The sequence below is a fragment of the Chrysemys picta genome, chromosome 18 (genome assembly GCF_011386835.1).
Source record: "Chrysemys picta bellii isolate R12L10 chromosome 18, ASM1138683v2, whole genome shotgun sequence".
NCBI lineage: Eukaryota > Metazoa > Chordata > Testudines > Emydidae > Chrysemys > Chrysemys picta.
The window spans coordinates 1,602,902-1,623,852 of NC_088808.1; the positions used below are offsets into that span (position 1 = coordinate 1,602,902).

At 45.0% G+C, this 20,951-nt stretch overlaps 1 protein-coding gene across 5 annotated transcripts in view; it reads right to left on the minus strand.

Moving 5' to 3' along the window:
* The window catches only part of NOXA1 (NADPH oxidase activator 1), a 36,904-nt gene extending 16,581 nt beyond the window's left edge, over window positions 1-20,323 (minus strand). For all 5 annotated transcript variants that reach the window (XM_042855693.2, XM_065572489.1, XM_024111650.3 and 2 more), the window contains exons 1-4: window positions 20,000-20,323; window positions 18,539-18,621; window positions 12,204-12,312; window positions 933-1,067 (exon numbers count right to left, since the gene is read on the minus strand). In XM_042855693.2, the coding sequence (XP_042711627.1) occupies window positions 933-1,067; window positions 12,204-12,312; window positions 18,539-18,621; window positions 20,000-20,173 (501 nt within the window). In that variant the 5' untranslated portion in view covers window positions 20,174-20,323. The remainder of the gene's footprint in view (window positions 1-932; window positions 1,068-12,203; window positions 12,313-18,538; window positions 18,622-19,999) is intronic.
* Between the last annotated feature and the right edge of the window lie 628 nt (window positions 20,324-20,951).

Consider the following 20,951-nt stretch of genomic DNA (forward strand, 5'->3'; position numbering starts at 1 on the left):
AAGCAGCTGGTAGTGATGGAGACAGGATACTAAAGTAGATGGACAATTGCTCTGGCAGGCTATCACACCTTCTATGCTTTGAAGGGAAAGGCACTGTAGGCAGGTGGCAGGCGGGGGCAGATAGAACAGCTGGAACATCCCAATCTTTGGAGTGCTGATAACCCAGGTGGAGGCTTTTTAACTTGGGCCCTATGAAATGTATCCCCAGGACTCAAATCCCCAGGGTTTAAACCTTTATAGTTAAGGCTAAGATTTTGTCACCGATATTGTTAGTAAAAGTCATGGACAGGTCATGGGCAAAAAAGAAAAATTCACGGAAGCCCTGACCTGTTCCTGGCTTTTACTAAAGATATCCCTGACAAAATGGGGATCTGCGGGTCCCCAACTTGCCTGAAGTGGAGCAGCTGTGCAGGAGCTAGGAGCCGCCTGCAGCAGCTGGGGGCTGGAGGGTACCCCGCCACCTGAAGCTCTAGGGGCCCACGGCGGTCAGGAACTCGGGGGTTCCCCTGCCGCCCAAGGGCTTGGGGGTTCCCCTTCCTCCAGCAGCTCTGCGAGCTCCACCACCCACGGCAGCTGGAAGCTCTGGGGTTTCCCCCACCGCCCGCGGCAGCCGGGAGCTCGGGGGTTTCCCCGCCACCGCAGCAGCTGGGAGCTGCAGGATTCCTCTGCTGCCTGCAGCTCCTGGGGCCCATGGCACCGCCCATGGTGGCTGGGAGCTCCAGGGGGTCCCCCTCCATATGTGACAGCTTGGAGCTCTGGGGGCTGCCAGCGGTGGCAGGGGTACCCCTTAGCTCCCTGCCCCTTCGGGCTGCGGGAGATCCTGCAGCTCCCAACCATCGGAGGCTGAAGTCAGAGGTCGCTGGAAGTCATGGATTCTGTGACCTACACGACCTCCATGATTAAATTGTAACCTTATTTATAGTCAGTCTCACCTGCACCCACTCAAGGGCAACATCCAGGCTTGTGGTTCTTCCTTCAGGCCTCTGTCTGATAGCCTCCTCCAGGGTTATTCTAGCTTCCTGCCACAGCCCAAGCCGGCACTGCACTGCTGCAATATTGTACAGCACCTAAAACCAGCAGTAAGAGGATGAGACTCTCACCAGCAACTCAAGGGAATCAAAACAACAGGAAGTTCACTGAAGCCAACCAAGTGCAGAAACACAAGTGAAACAGAAAGGTGTGTCCAGAGCATCACAGACACAGCAACCAGCTCAGCCTTTCCTCTGCTATTGATCATGGGGATGCTGCTGCGAGAGCTATCTTACAAAACTTCACATACAGAGTTCAGAGAAAATAAACTCTGCGCTTCATGAAGCTATGCTGCTAGGCTGCTGTCATGTTATTGATTTAAACTGGGACTATATAGAACATGGTTGCAACCAAAATCCTGTAGTGGCACCAAATCTTGCATAAAGGGGTCAAATGAGGTGTCTAAGACAAGGTTATGGTTTGCTGGTTTTAATTATGCTGTCTATATGTGTGTATCAATTTTGTAGTTGAAGTTATGAATATTGGCTCTATGCTGTCTGTATTTCAAACGTATGCTATGCTTCTGGGAAACATCCCAGACAAGTTGGTGTTAGCTCTGCCTAGCCTGCTTGATGGCCCATTAAGGACCATCAGCTATGCAATTGACCCATGGAGAGAAGGCAGATATGCCTTATAACTCAGCAAAGTATGCTGTAATTTTCCACAGTAAGAACAAAGAGGTGTTCTTACACCTGGAAAAGACTATAAAAGGTTGATGCCTCTCCTCCATCTTGTCTTCAATTCTGCTTCATACCTCTGGAGGAACTTTGCTACAAACTGAAGCTCTGAACAAAGGACTGATGACCCATCCCTGGCTGGGGATGTATTCCAGAGACTTGATTTTGAACCTGCAGTTTATTTCATCACTGCTACAAGCCTGAACCAGGAACTTTGCTATTACTGTTTGTAATTGATTCTATTTAACCAATTCTAGCTCTCATCTATATCTCTTTCCTTTTATGAATAAACCTTCAGATTTTAGATTCTAAAGGATTGGCAACAGTGTGATTTGTGGGTAAGATCTGATTTGTATATTGAACTGGGTCTGGGGCTTGATCCTGTGGGATCAGGAGAACCTTTTTCTTTTAATGGGGTGTTGGTTTTCATAACCATTTGTCCCCATGGCACTGGTGGTGATATTGGGAAACTGGAGTGTCTAAGGGAATTGCTTGTGTGACTTGTGGTTAGCCAGTGGGATGAGACCAAAGTCTTCACTGTCTGGCTGGTTTGGTTTGTCTTAGAGGTGGAAAAACCCCAGCCTAGGGCTGTAACTACCCTGTTTGAAGCAATTTGTCCTGAATTGGCACTCTCAGTTGGGTCCCGCCAGAACCGCATTGTTACAGCTGCATACAGCAAGCTCAGAGCCTTTGGGTCAGATCAGGACTAGCCACCAGGGTGCTGGAAGCAAAGAGGTACATGGGGCAAAAAGAGGAAGAGTTCTCAAAGAAGGATCATCTCTGACAACATATGAGGCACTGTAGGTTAGTCCCTCTCTAGGCACCAGTGGCTCTAACATTTTCCCTGTGAGTGTTTCCTGGCTTTCTGCAAGCGTGTATCCTGCTGCTGTGATTCCCTTGTTCTGTGGCAGGGGTAGGCAACCTTTGGCACGCGTACGGAAGGCGGCACGCGAGCTGACTTTCAGTGGCACTCATACTGCCCAGGTCCTGGCCACCGGTCCGGGGGGCTCTGCATTTTAATTTAATTTTAAATGAAGCTTCTTAAACATTTTAAAAACCTTATTTACTTTACATACAACAATAGTTTCGTTATATATTATAGACTTATGGAAAGAGACCTTCTAAAAACGATAAAATGTATTACTGGCACGCAAAACCTTAAATCAGAGTGAATAAATGAAGACTCGGCACACCACTTCTGAAAGGTTGCCGACCCCTGTCTGTGGCATACAGTGTGCTCAACGACAGCACATTCACTAGTCACACCCTGGGAGGAAAAGCAGTGGGGAGTCACATGGACAAATATGTGCTCTTCTACAGAGTTCAGACAATAGCCAGGCAACTTAGTATGAGGATCCACCAAGTCTTGAATGCTGGCTGGAAGAGGCTGGCCCAGAGGTGCTAAGCTTGGTCCAGATGTCAATAGCCAGATGTTATATGGGGTGCCTGTAGCATTCCTGCAGCTCTCCCCGACCTCAAAACCCAACACTCTCCCCAGATCCCATGTGTTATTAATATGGCAGGTTAGGCCTGCACACACATGTACAATGAACACCAGAGCATGTAGCACATACACAGTTAGCAGCACTATAATGGAACACACCTGGCCCAGTTATCAAATGTGGGCTTCCTAACAAGGTGTCCAATGCCCACATTTAGGTGCTCAAATCAACCTCTAGGCTCAATAAATTAGCATTTACAAGCCCAAGAGGCAATGTAAGCATCCTAATGGGAGACCTGCATGTAACTCTAAGGTGCCCACATTGAAAAGCTGGGCCCAGGATATAAAAAGGTAGGTCTGTGTCTGTGATTTGGAAGTAACCTTTGGGCTAGTGGAGATAAGCAGCATTAAGGAGGCCACAAGAATGAAGAGCATTACCTGCCTTCCCTAGGAGTGTGCATTGCTGGCAAACCCAAGGAGCAGCACTGGCTCCTGCCTCAATAGTTACTGCCCAGCCTCCTGATCAGAGGGGAGAGACTGCAATGCTACTGTTCTTCTAATAGATAAAGAAAGAAGAAAAAGAGGTGGTGGGAAAGTTGACCAGAAGATCCCCCTCAGCTAGCATTTAAGTTGAGGACAGAGCAGTGGCTTGTTGGACAGTGGCACCAAGGGGAATGGAGCTTGGGAGATGTTCGAGTGCAGTGTTTTCCTCAAGAATTGAAATGGGGGGGGGGGTCGAATTTACAGGGGGGAAGTCAGGGCTGATGAGGGGTGAGACCATGAGGATAAAGGTGAGCTGTATGGCATCACTGTAAAAATGGAAAAATGTTTCATGACCATTTTATTAGATTTAACTCATGTTTTAAAATCATCACACAAATTAAAGTTGGCTACTCAAGCCTTCTAACTACGTCTACATCCTTCTTGGTTTCTTGTTATAATTTTGCACAACTCTGTTAATTAACTTCATGAATGCAATATGTTCATCTTTGGTGGCTTCTCGTGTATCCGGTACTTCCATTCCTTCAATGGATGTGCTCATTAGTTCAGTCACATGATCAGGCAAAAGGTGACTTCTTTCAGAACATAAAATTCTATTCAATGATGAAAAAGAACGCTCAACTGTAGCTGTTGTGACTGGGAGTAGCAAGAGATGAATTCCTACCTTTTTCATCCCAGGAAACATAGCATAAAGATCAGGTCGAGCCACTAGTGATGATAAAAAAGAAGTTGAAGTCAAATCTTCATTAATTCGTCGTATGATATTCCACTCTGTGTTCAAATTCTCTATTCTATCCTGAGCACATAGCAGCCCCATTGCTGGTAGTGCCTCACTCCACTCAACTGTCGGTGTTTTATAGGACAGGGATCTGTAAAAGCTACGTAAAGGTTGAGTAGAATCTAGAAGTCACTGTTGTAGATTTTTAAGAATCAAGTCTGTGTATTTTTTCAGTTGTCTTAAACACTTCTTGTCCTCTTCACTTAAGGATTCAATATAAATGCCTTCATTAGTCAACTTCTGGACTGAAGTCTTTGTTTCTTCCAGTGCTTTTACAATGGATAGCTCTCTGATTGATCCAAATGTAGCTTTTATTGCTGGACAAAGATCTACTACTATTGTAGCAGATGCCTGGATGGCATTGTTTAATGACCAAGGTGGTTTCAACAGTAGACTTACAAGAGGGAGAATGCAAATAATCTTCTCTGAACGTAGTAGCAAAAGTAATCCACCAGCCTCACTACTTAGATCCATCCCATCTTGGTAGATACTTTCCAAAGCCAGTAATAACAGCTGGAGTAATTTTAAAACAACAGCCAAGGATCGCTCATGAGAAAGCCAGAGGGTTTTCCCAGATTGGTCTACTTTGAACTTCAGTCCCAGTGTATCTTCTATATTTTCCAAAATATTCAGTCTTTTTGGACTCTTGCTGAAAAAAGAATATAATGAAAACATTAAATTTATAGCTTTTTTAATGTCTTTTGAAGAGTCTGCAGCTCATACTAGCACTAGTTGGAGTAGATGGACTCTGCAATGTGTATAGGAGAGATTAGGGTTACTTTTTTTCTCTGAGCAAAGCTTGTACTCCACCATGTCTTCCAGAGAAGTTTGCAGCTCCATCAAATGCACAAGCAGCCATCTATTTGGGGTCCAACTGTCAAGCATTTAACTCTTCTCAGATGTTGGTTGTCACAGATGCAGCCGATGTGTCTTCTATAACTTGAACATCTAGAAATGCATCTACTGGCCTACCACTGACATCAAGATAACGTACACAGTGACTTAATACTTGATGTCCATTTGCATCGGTGCATTCATCAGCCAAGTATGCAAATTTTTTGAAAGTGGTAAGAGTGTTCTTCGCTTTTTCAACTGTTGAGTCTTTCACTGTTGCACCACATGCTTCTAGCCTAGGGGTCTCAAACACGCGGCCTGCGGGGTGATTTTCTGCGGCCCGCGAGCCCCTCACAGCCCCCCCACCCTCTCCCAGTGTTTACCAGAGCGGCTCCAGCCGGACGTGCACCAGGAGCAGGGCATGCTCCCTGCCTGCCTGCCTGCCCTGCGTGGCTCCGGGAAGAGGCTGGAACATGGCGAAGGGGGGGCGGAGGGGCTGTGTGTGGCTGTTGCTTCAGGCAGCGCCCCCAGCAGCTCCAATTGGCCAGGAACGGAGAACCGCGGCCAATGGGAGCTGCTGGCGGCGGTGCCTCAAACAACAGAAACACATCCCCTCCGCCCCCCCTTCCCCACGTTCCAGCCTCTTGCGGGGGCAGGGCAGACAGGCAGGCAGGGAGCCTGCCCTGCCTCTGGTACGCGCCAGGCCAGATCCTGCTCCCCGAAACCCTCCTGCAGCCAAACCCCCTGCCCTGAGCCCCCTGCCATACCCTGCACCCCTCCTGCACCCCGACCCCCTGCCTCACCTCACACCCCTCCTGCACCCCAACCCACTGCCCTGAGCCCCATGCCGCACCACTCCTGCACCCTGACCCCTGCCCTGAACCCTGTCACACCCTGCACTCCTCTTGCACCCCAACCCACTGCCCTGAGCCCCATGCCGCACCCCTCCTGCACCCTGACCCCCTGCCATACCCTGCACCCCGACCCCCTGCCTCACCTCGCACCCCTCCTGCACCCCAACCCACTGCCCTGAGCCCCATGCCGCACCCCTCCTGCACCCTGACCCCCTGCCATACCCTGCACCACTCCTGCACCTTGACCCCTGCCCTGAACCCCGTCACATCCTGCACTCCTCTTGCACCCCAACCCACTGCCCTGAGCCCCCTGCCGCACCCTGCACCCCCTTGCACCCCAACCCCCTGCCCTGAGCCCCCTGCTGCACCCTGCACCCTACCCCTTGCTGTACCCCTTGCCCCTCCTGCACCCCACACCCCAACTCCCTGCCCTGAGCCCCCACCACACCCCACACCCCTCCTGCACCCCCCAGGGGCAGGGAGGGGGCAGAGTTGGAGTGGAGATTTCGGGGAAGGGGTTGGAATGGGGGCAGGGAAGGGGTGGGAAGAGGCGGGGCCTCATGGAAGGGGTGGAGTGGGGGCAGGGCCGAGGGCAGCAGGCGGGGGAGGTGTCAGTAATGCGGCCCTCGGGCCAATGTACTAGTCCTCATGGTCATTTGAGTTTGAGACCCCTGTTCTAGCCAGTCAGTTGAGTTTCTTGCAGAAAGGTAGTGAGCATTCGCTGGTCTTGTTTGGAACCAGTGTTCAAGTTCAGGATGAACAAGTGGCAATGCACTTAACATTGGCCTTCAGTTTGTAGAGTATGGTATCTCTTGCTTAAATAGAAAGTATGATGCCACAGCCATGTTTGTTCACATGAACTGTGTTGTGTCTCCAGCATTCTTAACAGCCTCATTAACACTCACCAGTGTTGTCCTTGGTCAGTGGAGACTCAGTTCAGTTCAGAGGTGCTTTCACATGAGTTCACCTCCCAGGTGGGGGGCCAGAAGGCACCTTGCTCGTTCCTCCAGCTGCTCACTGTTTGCTCTGGCCATGGCTGTTCATTGTGGCACCGTTCACTCCACCACTCTGTTGCCAATGGCCCTGCACTGTCACCTTCTGCTGCCACTGTGACCTCTGAGAGTTGGTCTCTTGAGGTTCCACCAGCTCTCAGTGATTTCAGCTCTCAGTGGGAGAACCTCGCTGCTAGTGCAGACTGGGGTGTCTCTTCCACAGAAACGCTGTCCCCACAGCAGGTCTAAGCACTTAGCCCTGATTATCAGAGATTTCAGCTCTAGTGGTCATTTAACAAAACAAAAGACCATCTATGGAGCCTAATCAGCTCTGTCTTTAAACAGTGGAGAGGGGCAGGTCAAATAGTACTTGTGACTCAGGCAGACCATCAAGCAAAACACCTGTCCCCACCCTCTCTCTTGATGCCCTCAATCAGCACAGGCTAAGTACAGTTATTACTGCCCTTTACTCATATAATAAGAATAACAACATTTCATCCCCCCCCCCCCCCCACACACACACACACACATTCAAGTGATTTGTAACCCAACCCCAGCCAAAATCTATCACTTTGGCAACACAGCTCTGTTTTCTGGATTCCTAGGTAGATTAGGAAAAAGAAGAACAGGAGTACTTGTGGCACCTTAGAGACTAACAAATTTATTAGAGCATAAGCTTTCGTGGACTACAGCCCACTTCTTCGGATGCATATAGGTAGATTAGGTGTGAATGTAAATACAATCTGGTTCTGAAGCCTTTTCCCCCAGCCCTTAGCTCATCACTAGCTGTCAGGGAGAGCTCATTTAGACTTTGCTTATAAATCATAATTTGAAATTATTAGGTTGGCCAACATCACCGAAATGAATGTACTGACATGGTCATAAAAAACAACAGCCGTATAAGGAACCTAGTCTATGTTCATACTTTTCAAATCTATTATATTTTTTCAGATACACGTATTTTATCATACACTTTATATGCTTTTAAAGTATGTATTAATGTTTCAATTTCAATTCAAATTTCCAAACAATCACTAAATTGGCAACACTGTATGTAAATAGTTCACAAAACTAGGGGCGGGGCGGGGCGGGGGGGGGTGTTGGGGAAATTCAGGGCAGGCGTAGGAAAATCCCTGTCCGAGTGGCAGATGCTGGAGCAGTGAATTGGTGTGAGGAAAATAAGCACATAACCTGAGATGGGCCATGGTCTGCCGGTAAGATCATAGGACTAGGAGCCAGAAGAACTAAGTCCTATTCCTCATTGTTATTGACACATGGATAATAATACTTATGCACCTCACAGAGGTGTTGTGGGGATTAATTAAGGCTAAACTATGGTCCAATGGATTTCAGTGGTAAAACTCTCATTAGCTTAACATAACATAAGAACATAAGAACAGCTGTACTGGGTCAGACCAAAGGTCCATCTAGCCCAGTATTCTGTCTACCGACAGTGGCCAATGCCAGGTGCCCCAGAGGGAGTGAACCTAACAGGTAATGATCAAGTGATCTTTCTCCTGCCATCCATCTCCACCCTCTGGCAAACAGAGGCTAGGAACACCATTCCTTACCCATCCTGGCTAATAGCCATTAATGGACTTAACCTCCATGAATTTATCCAGTTCTCTTTTAAACGCTGTTATAGTCCTAGCCTTCACAACCTCCTCAGGTAAGGAGTTCCACAAGTTGACTGTGCGCTGTGTGAAGAAGAACTTCCTTTTATTTGTTTTAAACCTGCTGCCTATTAATTTCATTTGGTGACCCCTAGTTCTTGTATTATGGGAATAAGTAAATAACTTTTCCTTATCTACTTTCTCCACATCACTCATAATTTTATATACCTCTATCATATCCCCCCTTAGTCTCCTCTTTTCCAAGCTGAAAAGTCCTACCCTTTTTAATCTCTCCTCATATGGGACCATCTCCAAACCCCTAATCATTTTAGTTGCCCTTCTCTGAACCTTTTCTAGAGCCAGTATATCTTTTTTGATATGAGGAGACTACATCTGTATGCAGTATTCAAGATGTGGGCGTATCATGGATTTATATAAGGGCAATAATATATTTTCCGTCTTATTCTCTATCCCCTTTTTAATGATTCCTAACATCCTGTTTGCTTTTTTGCACACTGCGTGGACATCTTCAGAGAACTATCCACTATGACTCCAAGATCTTTTTCCTGATTTGTTGTAGCTAAATTAGCCCCCATCATATTGTATGTATAGTTGGGGTTATTTTTTCCAAAAAGCCTGTGTGGGACCTGGGTTTAGCCCTTATTTTTGTAAAGCTCTTTGAGATACTCAGATGAAAGCAGATCATTAGAGCATTAATCACAAATGATGATTTATCACCATCGCCATACATGTGTGCTGATGGTGAAATCCTCCAATGGGATTTTGTTTTCATATTTTGCAAAATGTGAAACCTTTTCAGAGGACATTAGAGGGTCAACATGGTGTGAATACACATCTTGATATCTTCTAAAGGATGCTTCATGAATAAATGTTTGTGCTTGCCAGCGTGTGCACCAATCCCATTCCCCCAGCCACCCTTCAGATGTGCCTGGGGCCCTGCACTCTCAAAAGGCATACCCATTGTTTTCAAAGGCATGACAACAGAGTGGAAGGAAATGCAGGGCGAGATCCATAAAGTTACCCTGCTGCTGTATAGAAGCTTTAGTGCCTTGCATTTTAAGGAGCACATGCATGAATAAAGTTGCCTGACAGATTCTGGGACCTGTCTGACTGGAGACACACAATGACTCTTCATATTTAGGGGAGTCTAAATATTAAACTCTCTCTTTTTTTTACCTGATTTTCAGTGCATCCAAAAAGACTCAGGACACAGGAAACAAAGTAATGTAAAGGAGACTAGCTAAAAATATGCCCCTGTACAACAGCTGCATCTGTGTTTAAACTGTTTTCACTTCTCAAAACCCCTTTGTTACACAGACTGCACTAGTCTGTGATCTCTGTCCCTTAATTCCTCAGAGAGGTGTAAACAGAAATTCACTGTGCATGAGCTGGGGGAAGTCACAACAACCCATCACATCTGACACATGGGATAGAATCCCCAATATATACACTGAGTAAAGAACATACACAGACATTAAGATTATTTCCAGTGTTGTGTAAATTGTCTTTCTTTTATATGGTGCAGCAATAATTTTTGTTGTGTTTACATTTATAATTATTGGACAGAACATTGGGAGTTTAAAAGAATGTGCCCAATAACATTACCAGTTGCAGACTAGGCCTTGTTAACTACCACTTGGGATTTGTTCAAAGTTTGCATTCTTAGGGCCATGTCTTCCAGTTAGGCCCATGGGATGTGTGAAGAAATGGGAATTTTCTGTCCTATTTTTAGGAATTTATGTGTGCCTCAGTTTCCTTCTATACTTTGCATTGCTACCTTGTGGGTGCAAAAGGGTTAACACTGCTTCTGGAACAGCTCAGGAGTTATGAGGTATATGTGTCACTTTGCTGTGCTGGGTCATTAACAGGTTGCAACTAATCCAGGTCAACAGAGGATGTGAAGAGACAATAAGACCCCCACCCTCACCCTTTGCCCCACCCTGAAGACTGAACAGTTGACACCTAATAAAAAGAACTCCGCCCCCCAGGCCGAACATGCGAACTCAGCTGGAGAACAAAGGCAAAAAGGTGTCAGGTGGCTCGAATAAGGGCTGCCCTGTGGAGGGACTCAGCAGCTCTCATCTGGAATGAAGGCAAAGAGCCAGAGCAGAACTAGAGTTGAAAACAGCTTTCATTGCATTGGCGTGGCCAGGACGGACTATGCCTTAACTTTTACTTTCCTGTGCTAACCTAAGAACTCTCAGATTCTGTAGACAGGTGATTAATAAATTGTTACCTTGTTTTGAAAAGGCTGCCTGTGTTGCTGCAAGTACTCACTGTGAGCCTTGCGCTCTGACTGGGTACAGTACCAGCCTTTAGGGTTTCCAATTTTGGTTGGACGTATTCCTGGAGGTCTCATCACACGACATAATCTTTAATTAAAGATTAATCTTTCATTTCTGGAGACTCCAGGACAACCCTGGAGGGTTGGCAACCTTACCAGCCTCCTGTAGGTGTCTGGCTTGGCTGGATTTGCTGCAGATAGTCATGGAAAGAGACAGGGACCACTGGTGCCCAAAGGCCCAGTCTCGGAGTCTGAGAGACTACAGCCTGCCCTGTGGAACTGTGTGGTTCCCTGGTGCCCGGCCCACTAAAAGGGTCACTCCCAAGGGATGGGTTACAGCGTGGGGCATAGACCAGCCCTGTGAATCCATGACCGGTGGACCTGTGATAAGCAGCAGATAATGTGACATTTTTGTGTACAGGAACATGGATATGTGGTTTTTGCTCATGCTTCCATTCTCAAAATTTATGCACAACACTGGTATTGGTCTCAAGGGATCTCTACAGAGACTGCAGTCTGGCCAAAGACCGTATCTTTAGCTCAATGCAACACTGATATGCATTCTACGGGGATGAAATTTAAGGAAAAACCCATGCCTCTCAGGAACTACTCTCTACTCCTTAACTGGATTAACTGCAACTCAACAATCTCAGTAGAACTAGAGAGAGAAAGTTGGGTGGTCTCATCTCCATTCACATGTTCTGTACACATTTCTTTTCAGCTACTCACTCTCTCAATATAAAAATACTGTTTGAATTTTGGAATTAGATCACTTTCTCCCAGTTTTCCCAAGCTAGCGGGTAAGCTCCAGGGCAGTGCTAATACACCGCTACCTCGATATAACGCGACCCGATATAACACGGATTTGGATAGAACGCGGTAAAGCAGTGCTCCGGGCAGGTGGGGCTGCACACTCCGGTGGATCAAAGCAAGTTCAATATAAGGCTGTTTCACCTATAACGCGGTAAGATTTTTTGGCTCCCGAGGACAGCGTTATATCGAGGTAGAGGTGTATTGTGCAATTTGGACTGGCAGCACACTCATATCCTCATATAGATCTGGATATCAGGGTTTTACCGTTAAACACAGAAATTATGATGGACACAGCTTGGAAAGCATCTGGTTGGCTTTCCATTGCTGATAAGTAAAGACATATCTCCTACCCACCTACACACTCACCTCCCAGGCACAGAGCATATGCCTTAGTCCCAGTTGTTTGTAGTCAATGAAAGGGTTATTTCTTAGGTGAGTGAGGGCCATGCTGAAGTCATACAGCGCTTCTTCATACCTGCAGTGCACAAGGATAGAGATGAAGATGAGAACTGAATCCCCAAATTTGCAGGGAAAAGTATCAAGCTCAGGAACCAGACTAGCAAAGAGGATTCTTCTCTTCCCAACAGCCTGGGTTAGAGGAAGCTTCACTGGAGAAACATGCAGAATCACTAAATTTAGACTATTGCTTCCCTTTCTTCCATGATGATCTGGTCTTATCCCACTGTCTGAGTCTGTTAACTTTTGACATCCAAAATGCTGTCATGATACTGAGGAGATGGGAAAGTGAAAAGGCTAACAGTTCCTTGCTAACTGTAGAAACTGTTCACATTATGCTCCAATTATGGGAATTGGGATCCCTTGCAATTTTATCCTAGCTAGTGTCCTTGCAGAAATTTCAGAGAAAAAGGAAGTGCTGAAGGGTAATGCTGATATTGGACAACAATTCCCAACTAAAAGGGAAGGGTCTGAGAAAAACCTGCAGCTGGCCTGTGCCAGCTGACTTGGACTCTCAGGGCTCAGGCCTGTTTAATTGTAGTGGAGACTTACAGGCCAGGGCTGGAGCCTGGGCTCTAGGGCCCTGTGGGGTAGGAGGGTCCCAGAGCTCAGGTTGCAGGCAGAGCCCAGAAGTCTATGCAGCAATGGAACAGCCCCGCAGTCTGAGCCTGAGTCATAGAATATCAGGGTTGGAAGGGACCTCCGGAGGTCATCTAGTCCAACCACCTGCACAAAGCAGGACCAATCCCCAGACAGATTTTTGCCCCAGATCCCTAAATGGCCCCCTCAAGGAGTGAGCTCACAACCCGGGGTTTAGCAGGCCAATGCTCAAACCACTGAGCTATCCCTCCCCCATGGGCCAGCTCGGGGTTTGTCTTTGCTGTGTAGACAAACAATCTTTTTTGAACAATGTATGTATAAATACAGAGGAACTTCACTGACTACAAATGGAATTGCTCTGAATTAGAGCTGTGCAGAGGATGGAAGTTCTGCTTGGAGAACGAATTCCAGAGTTCTAATTTGACTTTATTCCAAATTTGAAAAATGTGAAGCTCTCTGCAAAGGAATTTTTGTTTCATTTCAAGTTGCTGAAAACATTTCATTTCCATACAGAATTTTAAAAAATCAAAATGAATAGTCTTTTCAAAATGAAGAATTGAAATATTTTGTTTTGACATTGTCTAAACCTTTCTCCCCTTTCTTCTTCCTAAATGAACTTCTCAACAGAACGGTACATTCTAACAGAATATGATTCCACTGACGTTCCTCCAACCTTTGTTCAGTTTCCCGGGCCAAGGTGTCACCTGGCCTCCAACCCCTTCCTGGGTTCTCATGTTACACGCCCAGGTATTCACCTTCGGGCAGATTCCCATCCCCCAATGCAGACTATCCTAGCCACACTCCCCTGTCAGCATTCACACACCACAGTAAGAACAGTCCCAGTTCGTCACACCCTCACATTCAGGGAGAGTAGACCTGCAGGTGAACTCATCCCATCATCTTGAGCTCTGGGCGAAGAGAATATAAATCCCTGACAAGAAGGAACAGTAACTCTCTGCTGCTTGAACTCCGAGAAGTGAAAATTCATATGTCCCTTCATGCTTCAACCAGGGACACGCATTCCATGGGACACGCATCCATGCTGATGATGGGTTCTGCTCGATAACAACCCAAAGCAGTGCTGACTGACTCATGTTCATTTTCATTATCTGAGTCAGATGCCACCAGCAGAAGGTTGATTTTCTTTTTTGGTGGTTCAGGTTCTGCACTTTCCACATCAGAGTGTTGCTCTTTTAAGACTTCAGAAAGCATGCTTCACACCTCGTCCCTCTCAGATTTTGGAAGGCACTTCAGATTCTTAAATCTTGGGTCAAGTGCTGTAGCTATCTTTAGAAATCTCATGTTGGTACATTCTTTGCGTTTTGTCAAATCTGCAGTGAAAGTGTTCTTAAAATAAACTGTGCTTGGTCATCTGCTATAACATGAAATATGTGGCAGAATGCAGGTAAAATAGAGCCAGAGACATACAATTCTCCCCCGGGGGGTTCAGTCACAAATTTAATTAATGCATTACTTTTTTAGCAAGCGTCATTATCATGGAAGCATGTCCTCTGGAATGGTGGCCGAAGCATGAAGTGCCATACAAATGTTTAGCATATCTAGCATGTAATACCTTGCAATACCAGCTACAAAAGTCCCATGAGAATGCCTGTTCTCACTTTCTGGTGACATTGTAAATAGGAAGTAGACAGCATTATCTCCCGTAAATGTAAACAAACTTGTTTGTCTTAGCGATTGGCTGAACGAGAAGTAGGACTGAGTGGACTTGTAGGCTCTAAAGTTTTACATTGTTTTGTTTTTGAATGCAGTTATATAACAAAAAAAAATCTATATTTGTAAATTGCACTTTCACGATAAAGAGATTGCATTACAGTACTTGTACGAGGTGAACTGAAAAATATTATTTCTTTTGTTTATCATTTTACAGTGCAAAGAACATAAGAACATAAGAATGGCCATACTGGCTCAGACAAAACGTCCATCCAGCCCAGTACCCTGTCTACCGACAGTGACAAATGCCAGGTATCCCAGAGGGAGTGAACCTAACAGGTAATGATTAAGTGATTTTTTGAGATGAGAAGACCACATCTGTATGCAGTATTCGAGATGTGGGTGTACCATGGATTTATATAAGGCCAATAAGATATTCTCCGTCTCATTCTGTATCCCTTTTTGAATGATTCCTAACATCCTGTTTGCTTTTTTGACTGCTATTGCACACTGCATGGATGTCTTCAGAGAACTATCCACGATGACTCCAAGATCTCTTTCCTGATTTGTTGTAGCTAAATTAGCCCCCATCATATTGTGTGTATAGCTGGGGTTATTTTTTCCAATGTATATTTCTTTACATTTATTCACATTAAATTTCATTTGTCATTTTGTTGCCCAATCACTTAGTTTTGTGAGATCTTTTTGAAGTTCTTCACAGTCTGCTTTGGTCTTAACTATCTTGAGCAGTTTAGTATCATCTGCAAACTTTACTACCTCACTGTTTACCCCTTTCTCCAGATCATTTATGAATACATGAATAGGATTGGTCCTAGGATTGACCTTTGAGGAACATCACTAGTTACCCCTCTCCATTCTGAAAATTTACCGTTTATTCCTACCCTTTGTTCCCTGTCTTTTAACCAGTTCTCAATCCATGAAAGGATCTTCCCTCTTATCCCATGACAACTTAATTTATGTAAGAGCCTTTGGTGAGGGACCTTGTCAAAGGCTTTCTGGAAATCTAAATACACTATGTCCACTGGATCCCCCTGGTCCACATGTTTGTTGACCCCTTCAAAGAACTCTAATAGATTAGTAAGACATGATTTCCCTTTACAGAAACCATGTTGACTTTTGCCCAACAATTTATGTTCTTCTATGTGTCTGACAATTTTATTTTTTACTATTGTTTCAACTAATTGCTGGGATCACCTCTAGAGCCCTTTTTAAATATTGGTGTTACATTAGCTATCTTCCAGTCACTGGGTACAGAAGCTAATTTAATGGACAGGTTAGAAACCCTAGTTAATAGTTCCGCAATTTCACATTTGAGTTCTTTCAGAACTCTTGGGTGAATGCCATCTGGTCCCGGTGACTTGTTACTGTTAAGTTTATCAATTAATTCCAAAACCTCCTCTAGTGACACTTCAATCTGTGACAATTCCTCAGATTTGTCACCTACAAAAGCCGGCTCAGGTTTGGGAATCTCCCTAACATCCTCAGCTGTGAAGACTGAAGCAAAGAATTCATTTAGTTTCTCCAGAATGACTTTATCGTCTTTAAGTGCTCCTTTTCTATCTCAATCGTCCAGAGGACCCACTGGTTGCTTAGCAGGCTTCCTGCTTCTGATGTACTTAAAAAACATTTTGTTATTACCTTTTGAGTTTTTGGCTAGCTGTTCTTCAAACTCCTTTTTGGCTTTTCTTCCTACATGTTTACACTTATTTTGGCAGTGTTTATGCTCCTTTCTATTTACCTCACTAGGATTTGACTTCCACTTTTTAAGAGATGCCTTTTTATCTCTCACTGCTTCTTTTACATGGTTGTTAAGCCACGGTGGCTCTTTTTTAGTTCTTTTACTGTGTTCTTTAATTTGGGGTCTACATTGAAGTTGGGCCTCTATTATGGTGTCTTTGAAAAGTGTCCAGGCAGCTTGCAGGGATTTCACTCTAGTCACTGTACCTTTTAATTTCTGTTTAACTAACCCCCTCATTTTTGCATAGTTCCCCTTTCTGAAGTTAAATGCCACAGTGTTGGGCTGTTGAGGTTTTCTTCCCACCACAGGAATGTTAAATGTTATTATATTATGGTCACTATTTCCAAGCGGTCCTGTTACAGTTACCTCTTGGACCAGCTCCTGCGCTCCACTCAGAATTAAATCGAGAGTTGCCTCTCCCCTTGTGGGTTCCTGTACCAGCTGCTCCAAGAAGCAGTCATTTAAAGTATCGAGAAATTTTGTCTCTACATTTTGTCCTGAGGTGATATGCACCCAGTCAAAATGGGGATAATTGAAATTACCCACTATTATTGAGTTCTTTATTTTGATAGCCTCTCTAATCTCCCTTAGCATTTCATCGTCACTATCACTGTCCTGGTCAGGTGGTCGATAATAGATCCCTACGGTTATATTCTTATTAGAGCACGGAATTACTATCCATAGAGATTCTATGGAACATGTGGATTCATTTAAGATTTTTACTTCATTTGATTCTACATTTTCTTTCACATATAGTCCCACTCCCACCCCCAACCCCCCCCGCACAACCTGTTCTGTCCTTCCGATATATTTTGTACCCTGGAATGATTGTGTCCCATTGATTGTCCCCACTCCACCAGGTTTCTGTAATCAAAATTAATATAAACTTTGATTTCAATTGCAACACAGAATACAATATATATGAAAATGTAGAAAAACATCCAAAATATTAAACAAATTTCAATTGGTATTCTATTGTTTAACAGTGCGATTAAAACTGCAATTAATGTTTTTAATCACGATTAATTTTTTTGAGTTAATCGCGTGAGTTAGCTGCGATTAATCGACAGCCCTAGTAAACAGCTTTTCCTGTGGAGGTGGGATACCAGACTTGATAGATCAATTGTCTGATTTACTACGGTGACTTCTATGTTTCTTGTCTTTGCTCAATGGCTGGAAGATTCTGGATGGACCCAGATACCAGAGTTTTAGAGAGGGTGTATGTGCTATGTCTATAAGTTATATGGTCTTTAAGTTTATTAACTTTTGCCTTTGGGGTGTCTGAGTACACATATAATGCAGTATGGTAATCAGAGTCTGTGTTCTGTACCTTGCTATGCCTGTGTAGCAGGGTGGTCACCCGCTCCTGCCTGGAAAGGCTTAAAACAGCCCTGGGAGAGGTCTGTGGCAGGGGAAAAGCTGGGCTGATTGGGAGGAAGCAGGCTGAGCTGGGGCCATGCCGGCCCTATAAAGGCTTGAGCCAGGCGCTCAAGCAGACAGGTCTCTCTCTGCATTCAGAGAGAAGGGCCTGGCTGCAGGGAGCTTAACCAAATACCTGGAGTGGAGCAGGGCTGAGGAAAGGCCAAGGGAGCTGGGGAGCTCCAGCCTAGGAAAACCCCAGGCTGCAGGCCTGGTAAGACCTATTAGGTACTGGATTGCAGGGGGCAGCCCATGGGTCTGAACCCCTTTGCCTGTGATGAGTGGCTGATACTACAATCTGCCCCAGTGAATGGGGGCTAGATGGAAATTGGGCAGTAGCCAAGACTGAGGCAAAGTGGGGATAGTGGGTGGGGGTTCCCCTGGGAGGGGGAGACCCAGAACTGTGGGGGTACTGCCAGGGGGCAGCACCTAGAGAAAGGGGCACCGTGGTCCTGGGAGGGACACGGGGCCAGCGGCAAGGCAGATCACAGGCCTGCAGAGGGTGCTCCAAGGCTGGCAGAGCTAATTCCCTGAGATGACTATCAGGAGGCGCCGCAGGGGTGAGTCTGCATGCTACAGCCACTGATTCACTGTGAGGCCTTGGGGAAGTCACTTCCCTTCTCTAAACCTCAGCTCCCCAACTGTAACATGGAGATTATACTGACCAAAGATCTTCTGAGGCTTAACTGATATTTGCAAAGTGCATTGAGAACACTAGATAAAATGCACTTCAGAAGAGTGAAATATCATTAAAGAAAGAGAGGCAAAGAGTGAAATGAACAAGCATTACACTTACATTTCTAACTGCAGACAGACAAACCCTCTTTGAAAGAAGCCAACAGCTAGATGGTTGTCCTTGGTAACTGTTTTATCAAAGGCCTAAGAAGAAAAATACAGACATGACAAAAGTTAGCTAAACCACATAACAGAGCTGGTGCCTGAGAGATGTGATTGCAAGGCATTTGTTAGAGCGATGGAAGGGCATGGTGGCTGAAATCCAGGAGCAGTTCCTGTGTGGGGGAAGAATGTATGTGAACCATCAAAATGATATCTTGCAGATTAGAACCAGTCCCAGGAGAAAGTGATGGAATGTTCCTAAAATAACCCTGTTAGGAATCAGGATTATGGAACACAGCTCAGGCTCCTGTAATCTGAAGGCCTATTTGCCTGAAGCATAATTGGCTGTTCACACCTGGAAACACCTTGTATAGCCTGTTCTTGGCCACTGTGAGCAGACACAGGTGAGCCATGGGGAGAATCATTTTGGGAACCACTTGGTTTGAGAGGGGATCATTGAAAGCAGGTGGTGATAGGATGGAGAGTGGGGGATGTGAAGGAGAAAATGGAAAGATTCCTCACCATGCACATAAAAGTCAGTATTCCTGCTTATCTTAAACCCACAGATGGGCCTACTTCCCAGATGAATAAAGGGAGCCATTGCATAGCTGTGGTAAACTTAGTTCATGGCAGTGGGTGTCAAAGCAGAACCCCATCCAGGAAGGTTATTTTAGTTAGTATGTGCTTTTGGAAAGTAAGGGGTGCGTCTCCTTTACCATGATTTTAAATAATGACTCCAAGATCTATCTTGAGTGGTAACAGCTAATTTAGACACCATTTTATATGTATAGTTGGGATTATGTTTTCCAATGTGAATTACTTGGCATGGTGAGACTAATATAGTAATCCAGGAGCGCACATTTGTTGTTGGTTTGGTGATATCTAGTTACCACTAGTTTGGGGTGTCTGACTTGAGATTGGCCTCTCGGGTGTAACCACTGTGACAACTGCATAGATTTACCATTAATGAGCCACAATTAAGTCATAGCCACATTGGAAAAACCACCAGTTTACTTAAATGTGCCATCACATATAAATCTAAGACACAGTTTTCAATGATCAAGGTCTTTACTGACTGAGGAAGGGGGAGAAACAGAATGTAAGAGAATCTGGCTTGTTCTCGGATTCATGAGCAGGAACGGAATTAGATATGTCTGATATCAGGCAACCATAAATTCCTCTGAAATATGTACTGTAAGGTTTGCTCAGTAGCAAAGTATAATTTTCTTTTCCCCGTTCTATCTGCGCTATGGTAATTCAAATAATAATAACTAGAAAATCTCCTAAGAAATAATATAATGGCAGATTTCCACTTTCCATTCAGAGTTAACCATCTCTTCTCTTTCCCAGATAAAAGTAAACACAAAACACAAGATTCCCTTCCTATATTTTTGACTTGCTTTTTCTTTCTTTTGCTCACCTGCAAGGCTCCCTCGGGGTTCCCTGTTGAGAGATGCACACAGCCTATGTTGAAATAGATCCTGGAGGATGGCTCTTCGATACTGGAGAAGATTTTCAAGGCAGAATCCCAGTCCCCCTTATCCATAGCCAGAATTCCTTCATGCCAGCCTCTCACTAAGTCTCGATATGCCATTTTCTCTCTGTATACACAAATAAAACAGATTCCTCTCTAAAGTCCTTCAGGATCTGGCTATCTTGGCAGCTGCCTTAAAGCCTCACCCAGCTCTTTGCTGACAGACAGGTGCACCTGCCTGGAATTCAGGGCTAACAAGGAAGTTCAGCAGCCTCTAAGTCTTACTTTGCTAAATACTCCCTTTATTACTCAATGGGTTCAGAAACACAAAGATTTCAAGGAAATGAGCAAAAGTAGGAGGAGTCAACCTAAATATTGACAGAGGAGACTGTTTAATCTCTGCCTGAACATAGACGGTGAGATTGCCATCTCAGTTGCACACACTTGTGTATAACCGAATGCAGGTCTGGCCTCAAATCTGTATAAAGCATATAAAACACAGATTTGTTCACCTATTGCATTGTACTCCAAGTATTTCACTGTATTTCACAAAGAAAAGGTGGAATGCATAAAATTAAATAGGAAGCACTTCTGGCCAGGTGCTCTGCCTTTCTCTGTGTTCTGCAAAGAGCCTGGTAAGCTTCTGGACACAGTCAAAAATAAAATAATCATATTAATATAAGACAGTAACTCCTCGCTTAAGGTTGTAGTTCTGTTCCTGAAAAATGCGACTTTAAGCGAAATAATGTTAAGCGAATCCAATTTCCCCATAAGAATTAATGTAAATAAGGGGGGTTAGGGTCCAGGGAATTTTTTTTCACCAGACGAAAGAGTGTATATATATATACACACAGTATAAGTTTTAAACAAGCAATTTAATACTGTACACAGCAATGAT